The sequence below is a fragment of the Gordionus sp. m RMFG-2023 genome, chromosome 5 (genome assembly GCF_954871325.1).
Source record: "Gordionus sp. m RMFG-2023 chromosome 5, tfGorSpeb1-WG-v2, whole genome shotgun sequence".
NCBI classification, from domain to species: Eukaryota; Metazoa; Nematomorpha; class Gordioida; order Chordodea; family Parachordodidae; genus Gordionus; species Gordionus sp. m RMFG-2023.
Window position 1 is genome coordinate 19418993 of NC_088779.1, and position 12307 is coordinate 19431299.

Below are 12307 nucleotides of genomic sequence, written 5' to 3' on the forward strand. Positions count from 1 at the left end.
TAGTCATGGGTAACTAGTTATCTGTCAATATTTAATTTAATTTAATCGAATTACAGATAAAGTTATAGCCTTTCCAAAAATATAACAAGTTATATTTTTTTTCTCTTTAGCTTTCACCTTTTCTGGTGGTAAGCTCCTTCAATATCTCTCTCCACTTTATGTTATTCATACTATCTCTTTTATCTAATATATACTTCTTCATATTGGCTCTAACTTTATAGCCCCATTGAAGTTTTAGCCTTCCTCTTTTACGTTTACCCATCACTTCCAAACTCTCAACTTTATTTCCTATGTAGTTCATAGGACTTCTCAATTTATACCCATACCACCTAAGTCTGTTTACCATTATCTTAGTTTTAATGGGCACTACCTTTAAACTTCCTAGTATTCTTGTACTTCGCACCTTATCTTTCTTGTTACCCCAGCAATCATCCTAAGAATTCTCATCTCCATAGTTTGTAGACTTCTCTCGTCTGATTCTTTGGTTGGCCATGTTTCCGAACTATATAGAATAGTTGGTTGGAAACTGTAAATTTTTCCCTTCAATTTGTGTGGGATTCTTTTGTCAGAGCACTCCAGATAAAGATCCCTACTTTAACCCCCCTTGATTAATTTTACTCTTTATCTCTTTCTCTATTGTGCCGTTTGTTTGTATAGTGGAGCCCAAATATTTGCAGCTTTCAATTGCCGATATCTGCCATTCATTTATATCAATGCTCTCTATTTCATCTCCTCCTATCACCATATACTCCGTATTTTCTCTGTTTACTTTTAGCCCGAGCTTTTCTAGAATATTTATCCGACTCACTAATCTTTCTTTCATTTCATCCTTGGATTCGGCAAGTATAACAATATCATCTGCAAATATCATATTCCACGGGACTGTTTGTGGTATAGACTGTGCTAATACATCTATTACTGTTATGAAGAGAAGTGGGCTGAGAACCGACATGAACTCCCTCGGCTATTGCGAAGCCTGTTGAATTACCAGTTGTGCTACGGACCATTGTTGTATGGCCCATATATATATCCTGTATTATTCTTATATATTTTTCGGGAACCTTTTTGTGGCATAGCGCCCACCAGATAAGTTTTCTTTGGATTCTATCGAAGGCCTTTTCTAGATCGAGAAAGACCATGTGTAGCTTTTTGTTCTTTTCCATGTATTTTTCACTCATTTGACTAATTGCGTGGATAGCATCAGTTGTTGATCTTCCAGGCATAAAGCCAAACTGAGTCTCTCCTATTTCGATTATGTCTCTTAATCTTTTTTCTATTATTTTTTCGTATAGTTTTAGACAGTGTGACATTAGTTTTATGCCCCTGTAATTTTGACAATTGTGTGGATACCCTTTATTTTTGAAGATAGGAACTAGATAGCTCTGCCTCCATTTTTGGGGAACCTCTTCATTTCCAAGTATTTTATTGTACAGATTTGTGAGAGATTCCATCATCTCCTAGCGCTTTAAGGCTTTCTATTGGAATATCATCTGGACCCCTAGCTTTGTTGTTTTTCATATGCTTGAGACATGTGATTATTTCTTGTTCTGTTATTGGTTGTATAAGGTTTTGACATGGGGAGTGTTCGTCTAGATGTAGTATGTCGGGATTAAAGTTGAGAATCTCCTGAAAATATTCTTCCCATCCATTCATTATTTCTTTTTCCTTTATTATCAATTTCTTATCTTTATTTTTTATTACTTTCGGAGCTCCGTTTATATCCCTAATTCTTTTCTCGCTGTTTGGCTAATCTGTATTTTTTATTTTGCCCTTCTTTGGTATGTAGTTCTTCATACATGTCATCGTATGCCATAGCTTTGGCCCTAGCCACCTCCTTTGTAGTTATTTTCTTGGATTTTTTGTAATTTGTCTTGTCATCTGGGTTTTTTGATTTGTTCCATATTTTATATAGGGCATTTTTCTTCTTTATAGTGATTTGTACATCTTCATTCCACCACCATAGTTCTTTGTATGATTTGTTGTCTCCCCTTGTCAAGCCTAATGTCCATTTGGCAGTGTCTATTAATCTGGATGAAAGGTCTGTCTATATTTTCTATAATTTATGATTTTTAAAAAGAGACGCGAGTTATTAGATAAATGTGGCGAATTATTAGAAGAATGCGTGAGGTATCTCCAAAAGTCAGAAACCGACTAATTACTCCAACAAAATATTATGATAGAAATAAATAATATTGTGAGAAAACAGAGGAGGGATCGGAATGCGAAATTGAAGGGACGTGTGATGGATAAATGTACTAAATAAAAATCTGCGTTTAAGAATAAAATTTAAATAATAAAAGAACATTTAAAATTAACTTCGAATGGCTTATCAATCGCTAAAGCAGTCATTGTGAGCCTAGAAACTTTACCAGAGCGAGTCTTGGGTAGTTTTGGCACAATGCAAATTAGCTTTAATGAGGCAACCGGTCCCATTACATCTCTAACAATTTTTATCGTGTCTAGGATCAATAATTCATTGGTTTTGTTTACACCTTAGTTTATTTTAAACAAATAATAAAAGTTAAATTTCAACTTAGAATTTTTTTAATAATGGGAGAGTTATATTACCATGGTTAGGAACGCAAAACGCTAAAGGAACATGCCCTTTTAATGCATCCGGAACAGCAATGACAGCACATTCTGCTAGGTCAGTATTTTCCATAATGGCCTAAATTATAAAAAAAATATTTAACCATATTTTTATTGGCAATGTATTTTAATTACAACTTATATTCTTTTTTGAAGCTCATATTTATTACATTAACATGTCAAGTCCACCTCAAAATCCTCTATAGATTACTAAATTATATATTTCAAAGGTAGGCAGTACCATAAATATTACCTTGGTGCAATGGGATCACTTATGAGTTCTTGAAAAACTATAGTATGTCTACCGGAACCACTAGTGCAATCCCAATGTAAATATTAAAGATCAGTTTGTTTTCGAATTAATGCTAGTTTAATTTAAAATTGAGACCGAGGTATAGCGAACCCTGGTGCCCGGAATAAAGGCATTGAACCATCTGCCCACGGGTCAGGGACCTTAGGAAAAATATATTTATGGGCTGGGCCTGCAGTAAATTTTTTTGGAAGCATACAATTAGATAAATTTTGTATTCTTCTTTCAAAATTATTACGAGTCGGGCTGAAAACCTTTGTAAAAGAAATAGGGGTGCATCAATCCACAATTTTTTCATAGATCTGGTCCGATATTTATTTCAAGCAGCACCGATACAATCCAATATTTACATTGATTTTTTTATTATTATTTTTTTATAATATAAGATAATGGAATAATAAAAATCTATGAATAAATTTTTTTAAAGTGTTTTAATCAGAATATTCACTTATCCCGATTATTAAAACTCAGAGTTGTTAAACCCTACTTTTAAAAGTAGCGCGCTGCCGTTATCGCTACCCTTCAAAAAAAAATAGCGAGATATTAGCTACTGTTTTTTAAAAGTATTTTTGGCTTCTTTTTATAAAAAAAATTTAGAAATAAATTTGCTTTATTTTTTGCTTATAATGTAATTGCATAATATATAATACATAAAAATCAACATTTAAAAATATTTAAATATAGTTAGTTCTGATTATTAAAAAATTTTTGTAAAAAGACTATAATTTATGTAATAAAAATAACTATTTATGGTAATATTCATTTTTTATTTATTTTATTGCATTTTAATAATAAAATCATTTCTATACTATCATCACCAAGTCTAGAGCGACAATCAGAAAGTATAAATTTCACCTTACTAATAATCTCTCAACACTCACTTGAGGGCAAGGCAGTATTTAATTTTATATACATATTTTTAATATAAAAAAAATTATCAAAAATCAAAAATACTCATTTGAGTATTTTAAGATTTAAAAAACTCGCCTAGAAGATTTTCTATTATATTAGTATCCTTTATTTCAGAAAAATTATCAGTAATAGTTGTTTTTATGCTTCTAACTAGGGCATCTTTGTCTGCTATCTCAATCATTAGTGTCTGGTGCATTTGAATACAAAAATACTAAAATATGAATTTACAAAATACTATAAATACAACGATTTTTTTTAAATTTTAACATAAATGAATTAAAAGATAAATTATGTGTTATTCTTTTTTCATAAGCCATTAATATTAAATTTTGTTTACGTTGATTTCATCGATTTTCTAGTGCTCAATATAACTCTTTAGTGTAAAAAATGAAGCCTCGCAAGAAGCCGTTGATACCCTAATGATGATGGCTGCTGAATAGCATTTATACAACTCCTTAAATGCAAGATGATATTTTTTTATACATAATATTTAGAATATTTCCAAAATTATGTGTTTCTTTAACCTCTGCAGCTAATAATTCTTTTGCTATTTTCATTTCATGATGTAACAATTTTATTAAGTTTGACAATGATTTTAATGGGGCCATTTTATCTGCTATAAAATAATCAGAAGGGGGGACAAATGATAGATGATTATAATCATCTTGTGTAAATCTATATAAAAAACGAACAACAAAGTAATCAATAATTTCATAAAAATTCTTTTTTAAAGAACTTCAATTGATGTCTTTTTCACAATTTGTAATTTGGTTTTGACTAAAAAATCTTGAAATTTGTAGGCGTTTTTTCATTCAGATGCTTTAAAATGCAATAAGTAATGCTTTCAGCAGAAAGACATTGTAAATTAATAATTCCTATTAAATTTTCTTGGATTTCTCCAGAAATAATATAACGAATAATTATGCTCAGGTTTTCACAATCTGATGCATCTTTTGCCTCATCAGCCTTAAGACAAAAAAAGGCACTCGCTTTTGTTATATTTATCTGAGATATTTCAAGCACCATATCTGCCATAATAGATATTACTTCGTTTTGAATCTGGGGTGATGTATATTGGGCATTTTTGGATATTAATTTCATAATTTTATTTAATTCAGGATCTTCTTGGATGGTGTATGAAAACATTGCTATAAATAGTCCAGAAGAATAAATTATGTTTTCATCTTTTGCAGCATCAGTAATTTTTGTTGAACCAGTCCCACGGAAAGGTTTCTGTATGCTAAGAAATAGCATCAAATCAAATATTGATATAATATAATAACGATTACGGTTAATTTGTTGGCTATCCAAAATTTTGTTATCTCAGTATCCTTACTTAGATTAAGAATTTTATCATGGCAAATTGTTATTAAATTTTATTGAGCTTTTGAGCTCTCATGTTATAGCACTCCACTTTTTGTTTAAATTTGGGAAGGAAATTTTTTTTTTGGGGGGGGGGGCAGGTTTGGGAGGCCAAAAAAATGGGGGCGCCCCCGTATCTATGGCCCTGATTTGGTGACAAAGAATTGTTGTACCAGATGATAGAGTTTTAATCATCATGGTAAATGATGGATTATCAATCAATGACATTGGTTGAATTGTATCAATTATAAAATCGACAATAACTTTATCAGCCTGAGAAATATTAACATGTACAATATTATTAATCAATTTAGCTTGAATTGAATTGAATTGGTCTTTTTGGGTAGTCCCCCTATATCAAAATTATTAAGATGTTTTTCTATCTCTTTAAAACTGTTGGCATAAACATTCTTACAAAATAAAAATATTATTAAAATCTATGACCATTACCTTTAGGTGTTTTTTGACGTTATAGCTACTGTATTTATTTGAGGATATATTTTTTTACAGTTTGAACAAATAAATTTGTAGCCACCTTTTGTTTTATATTACTTTGAAAATATTTTTCAAATTTTGGAAATGAAAAATTTGTATTATTGTTATCAAGAACATTTTCTTCCATGGTACCTTCCATTTCATTAATATCATCATTGTCTGACTCACTTACATCGATTTGGATATCCATTTGCGATGACATTTTAAATTATTTAAACCAAATGATTTAGGTTTATAGTATAAATTTAAAATATAAATTTCAATTTCAATTTCAAAATTAAATAATAAATTATAAAAATTATAATTAATTATGATATTATATTTAAATTTTCATGTAAAAGTAGCTAGAGCGCTACTTATTTAATTTCAAAAAAAGGAGCGCGCTAAAAAATAAATAATTGGAAAAAAAGTAGCGAGCTATTAGCTATCGCTACCAAAAAAGAAAGCGCGCTACTTAAAAATATAAGAAAATCTCAATTCTAAAAATATATCTTATCTTTAAATTTGTAGAAAAGTTTTTATTTATAAGATATATAGTAAATAATATCTTATTTTATTAATAGGTGTACCATTATCAAGATACCATTTCAATTTAAGATCACTATTAGTGGAGATTTTATTTACGATTAATTATGTGCTCTGGAAAATAATGCAAGCGTTAATGAGCATCTATGCGATTACTTTGCTTAGAGGGAATGATTTAATTGGAAAACTTAAAAAGTAGACTGGTTGTAACATTAGAGCTAAGTTGAATATTCTGGGTATGTTTCGCAGAAGAAGGTATAAATTATTTCCTTCTAAGTGAGCCAAAAGCAGTTCGTAAATCAAAATGTAGTATCTTGTATTAGGAGGATGACATGAATGGGGTGGAGCCTCACATTTTCCATGAATATTAAATCCGAGCTGATTAGGTTTAATAGATCAGACAAACATGATTTTATATTTAAAATTATCCTGGTTTACTTCTAAATAACATCTTAATTTTATAAACCATTAAAAAATTATAAAAACTTCTTCAATTGCTGCGGCAGACAGTCGGTGCCCGGCCACATTCATAACATCGTCGATCCTAGACATAACTGATACAAAATTATCTTCATCAATTTTTCCGGCATCGTAAGTATCATAATACCCCTTAAAAAATATTTTTTTCCAAATAAAATTCGATTTAATAAAATTTAAAGATAAAGAGTAATAATATATATAAAATATGAAGATTATAGAAATAATAATAAATTAGTCTATCTCAAAATAGATAAAAATTTGAGTACTCGCAAAAATAAAACGGCATACCATAAAATGGCCTCCCAAATTCATTATAAGTTAAAAAGAAAATAAGATCTTTTATTTATTTATTACATGATAATTGGAGAAATACAATTTAGTAAAGTAGTCATCTGATTTCCATAATGTGGTCATAAACCCAGGAGGGAGGGGTAATTTTATCAGTATTCTACCCAATTTTTCATCTTGTAAAATATTCACATCAGATTTATCATCATCCATAACGACTCTTTTTTCCAAAGGTCTGCTTTCATCGACTGAGTCTCTAACATTTACCTTATTGAGATATAAATCGGCAATTAAAGAGGGGCCATTTGTGGTGGTGACAAAATTATTTGATTTAGGTTTATGGGAGTAATATATTTTCACGTCCCAGCCAGGTACTGGTTTCCCAGACACACCGCGTCGTATATTTTTTATATCATCTTTATCCATTAAGCCTAAGCAGCATGCAGTCACAGGCCATCCTGTCTCTTAAAAAAAATGGAATAATTAAAATAGTTTCTATTATATCTTTGATAATATTTCTTTTCTTTCTTTTTATATAGAAGAAATAATATACCTGATTGCCACCAATGATCTATAACTGGGACACCAAACTTTGCCTTCGCCCATTCTAAAGTTCCATGATCACAGTGTTCTCCGGCTAAAAATATTGACTTCAAACTTTAAAAATACATATTTTACTTAATTCATCAGCCTAAATTAAAATAAAAATGCATTCAAAATATTTTTATGTGTCACTACCATCGATTTACTTAAATTGAGCCAACCCGTTAGATCTTAATTTAAAAAAATGATTATAAAGAGAGATGAGTACAACGTTTCTTTCATAAAAACAATTTATGTTTTTTAGAATAAACATTTTTACACACCGCTTAAAGGCAACATTATTTTCATATTAAGTTAACTTCAAGTTGTCTTAAACTCCAGAGCAATAACATACAATGAGGCAATGAACTTTAAAAAAGATATTAAATACCTTTTCAAATCATAATTGCGGCTTTGCAGGGCTTCCGGATCCTAAAAAAAATACATTTTAAAATAGGGACTTCTACATCGATAACTTTTAATTTAGCGTGGCCGATCAATAATATATTATTAAACCTTATATTTTATATTTTTATTTCAAATTAGTAATCTGCATCGGGCCTAATTTTTCAAGCCAGGCCCGAAATTTTTTTTAAAAAATTTTGCCGGCCCGATCCGAACCCGAAATATTTTTTAAAAGGTTTTGCCGGCCCGGCCCGAACCCGAAATATTTTTAAAAGGTTTTGCCGGCCCGGCCCGAACCCGAAATATTTTTTAAAAGGTTTTGCCGGCCCGATCCGAACCCGAAATATTTTTTAAAAGGTTTTGCCGGCCCGGCCCGAACCCGAAATATTTTTTAAAAGGTTTTGCCGGCCCGGCCCGAAATATTTTTTCAAATTACAATATAATATTATTACACTTTATTAAATAATTATTTAGTGATAATTTACTTGCAAAATATATCTTATATATATATACATATAAAAAATTTATAAATATAAAATAAGAATAATTTGAACACAAAATATAGTGAAATAAGTAAAAGTAGACATACAAATCGCAATATATTTTATAAAGAGTCATTCGATATTCTAATATTGTATAATTTAATTTATATTATAACTTATTTTAATTAATATTATAATTTATTTTAATTAATATTATAATTTATTTAAACTAATTTTATATTTTTATACTTATTCTTATTATTATTTAAATTTAATTAGAAACATCACTTTTCAACATTTATAACAATAACAAAGCAAAGGGTATTTTTTGACGAAGCATCAAGTTTTATACTAGAGAAGCAATTGAAAAAAAAATTTATTAATTGAACCATACAAAATATTAAGATTTATAAATAAACGGAATTCGCTTTTGTTTTGAGTAAAATTTTTATTGATAATTTGAGCATCGAATCTATCATATTTTCAATTCGATTTTCGCCAAATGTTTTTAATTAAATCATTGATTGCAAATAGGTTAATTTTTTTACCGCAGCCACATTTTTCCTTTGAGGATAATAGGCATGACCAACAATATAGAAAATTAGGAAATTCACATCTAATATTAATCAGTAGAAAAATTACGAATGTAAGTTTTGATTTTCAAGTTTTGTAAAATTGGTTTTGGTATTCCTTTTTGAATGATAAATTTCTAAGCATCAAAATTGATTGCGCTAAATTATCACAATTGCAATTATTCGAAATTTTAAATTAATTATTGTTTTTAAAAAAGAAGAAATTTTTTATGAAAAAAATAAAATTTCTTTTTTATTTATTTATTTTATATTATCTTTATTTAAATTTTCCATTTCAAATATTCAAAACATTTAAAAATATATATATTTGAAATTATTTTGTTAGGCATAGAGCCGAGGATGGAGATAAAATTAAATCTACATATATCAAGAGATATTTTTTGTCTGAGATATAAATTTTCTAATGGCGAATATATGTTACGTTTGGATGATTCGGCGGCGGCAATGGATGAAAAAAATAAACATTTTTTATTTGCTTCCCCAACGCTTATTTTTTTAAAAGTAAAATTACACAATATATTAGCATGATTATCTCCAGACACCTGCAGCCTGGCCCTAAACATGTCCAGGGTACACGGGCCGTGCCTTATTTTTTTAAAATAAATCCAAGAGGGGGGGGCGAATATATTTAAGGTAAATATTTTAACTCGTTATTATCTATTGAAATAAATAAAATGCATTTAAAAATTGTGTTTATAAAACAATATACATTCTTTCACTTATCATATTTTCTATCCATTTTTCCGATTCTTAGAAAATATTTAAGTAAAATCTTATTCAATCAATTATCAAACTAATAATTGTCAAAATGCAACAAAAATACACTCAATATTCAAATATAATACACTTTTTAAGGGAAAAATTCATTTTATGCAAGTATCTTTTATCTCTCTTTTCTCTGTCTCAAATTCAGGAAATTACGTATGTTGCCAGAGAGAACGCAAAATGACTGATACATGACTATATTAAATTACAAGTGGAAAAGGAAATAAGGGTTACCATCGACCAGTCGAATATAAAGTGTAGTGATTCAACTCAATTCACTCCTTTTACGACATTGGGGATAGAAGATAATTTGAAAAGTTATTATATAAAGGTTCATATTTACTGAAAAACGATTCGTAAAATACCGAATGGGTATATATATTTTTTTTAAACCATGGTAGTAAAAAAATTTATACCCTCTTGCCTAAATTTTTTTTAAACATATCGGGTGGAAATTTCTTTTTAAAGCTGACCACGCCTGTAAATAAACCAGGGTCGGGCCAGACCGATTTTTTCAAATCCGGGCTGGGGCGTGCAATGATAACACGGCGGTCTCTGATTTTCTCTTTATTTATTAATAAAAATAAATCAATTTTATATCTGCTTCCAGCATGTATATTTATTTTAACATAGTAAAAATAATATTAATTTTTTAACGTAATAAAATAATATTAATTTTTTTAACATAGTAAGAAATAAGAATTACATTAATTTTTTAAGGTAATAAAATAATAATGCGGTAATAATAGTATTAATTTTTTAACGTAATAAAAATAATATTAATTTTTTAACATAGTAAAAATTATATTAATTTTTTAAGGTAATAAAATAATAATTAATAATAGTATTCATTTTATTAACGTAGCATAAAGATTATAGCAATATTTAGAAACATTTTAAAAATAAAGTACAAGGGAAGCAATGCTTCCCTTGCTTTTATGGAGGCTTCGTCATAGATTTTTATAAGTTCACTACAGGGATGGGATGAGGATAGTTACTCAGACATATTTATTACTATTTCCTTTTCTAAAAACGGTAATTAATTATATGAAATCGTAATTTTCTAGAGTAATTATAATTACATAATTTCAATTCCTTTGAAGGAGGGGTCTTATTTTTATATTTTAATAAATTTTGGTCCATGTTTAGCAAATTAGGTTGTATTCCTAGATTTCTTATCATAAAAAATTTTTCCAATATCAAAATATGCTTAAAAATATTAAAAAATACAAAGCTAAATTAATATGCACATGCCATAATAATACAAGAGATGATAAATGGACAGACCACATTAGAAAAAGCCATAATGGGCTTAATTTTAACGAAATAAAGAAAAGCTTTGAAATAGTACTTTTAAGAATATTTCTCAAAATTGGACGAATAGCAAAGTAATTTTTTTTATTAAATATTTAATTGTTTATACTTATCTTATAATAAGATGGCTAAAACGGGTGGGGGGGGGGGGGGTGTAATTATATACACGTGACCTAGAATAAAGAATCTGTCAGTCTGAGATTTGTAAATTTATTTAATTAAAATATTTTTACTAATACATGATTTACCTCCTTCTTCTGATGTTGATAATTCTGAGACTTATGATTCAGATTACTATTCGTTTATTTTACCTTATCGTCTACTTTTAAATTTTTCTGCTTTCCCTATAACAGATTTATATAAATATTTATTAACCATTCCTACTACCTCATGTACTGCCGAAAGGGTCATAAGAAGTAAAACAAGATTTCGTAGTACCATGAAAGATCTATTTCTTAATAATTTAACCATTTTATCAATAAAAAATTTTTATTTAAACAATTAAACATTGGCGAAATTATAAATTCTTTCGCTTTCTCTTCCCCTAATTTGTCTAAATTATTAATTTAAAAATAATATTTTAAAACACATATTTTTTACATTTTATTTATATTTTATATTAAAAATTGATGCAATAAAAATTATTTTTCAAATTTATGGTTGTCAAAAAATAATTAAGCATATTTTCGAAGGGGGGAGGGGTATTTTTCAGGGGGTATTTTGTTTCCATCGCTCAGAAAGTGTAGGGGCCACTGTATGGGCATAAATATATGAAAATCTTTTTCTACCATTATTAACAAATCATATTGAATATATTTTTAACTAATATTTAAAACGTATATTTTCTTTAAATATATCTATATTTCGAGTTTGTTATTTAAACTTGTCTATAATACTTATTTAGGAAAGTTGAAAAGCTAAATAGTCTTTCTACAGATGTTGATGAAGACAACAATGCAGTACACTTATTATAACAAAATTTACAATTAAAATCATTAGCACTTGATGACTTATTTTGGATGACTTTGAAACAAATTCATGTAAAGTAGGTTCAATATTTGCCTTTAATGATCCATAAAATAATATTTTTAATAATTTAATTGTGGTAAAGAATGTTTTCTCTAAGAGAACAAGATTAGGAACAAAAATTTAATATTCAAATAAATATACTTTTAAATATTTTAGGAAATTAATGGTGGGTTAAT

At 28.3% G+C, this 12307-nt stretch overlaps 1 protein-coding gene across 2 annotated transcripts in view; it reads right to left on the reverse strand.

Moving 5' to 3' along the window:
- The window catches only part of LOC135930536 (acyl-CoA synthetase short-chain family member 3, mitochondrial-like), a 42370-nt gene that overhangs the window by 4455 nt on the left and 25608 nt on the right, over window positions 1-12307 (reverse strand). For both annotated transcript variants that reach the window (XM_065467343.1, XM_065467342.1), the window contains 6 exons: window positions 7935-7975; window positions 7515-7618; window positions 7028-7425; window positions 6680-6802; window positions 2569-2668; window positions 2317-2492 (listed from right to left, as the gene is read on the reverse strand). In XM_065467343.1, coding sequence (XP_065323415.1) covers window positions 2317-2492; window positions 2569-2668; window positions 6680-6802; window positions 7028-7425; window positions 7515-7618; window positions 7935-7975 — 942 coding nt within the window. The remainder of the gene's footprint in view (window positions 1-2316; window positions 2493-2568; window positions 2669-6679; window positions 6803-7027; window positions 7426-7514; window positions 7619-7934; window positions 7976-12307) is intronic.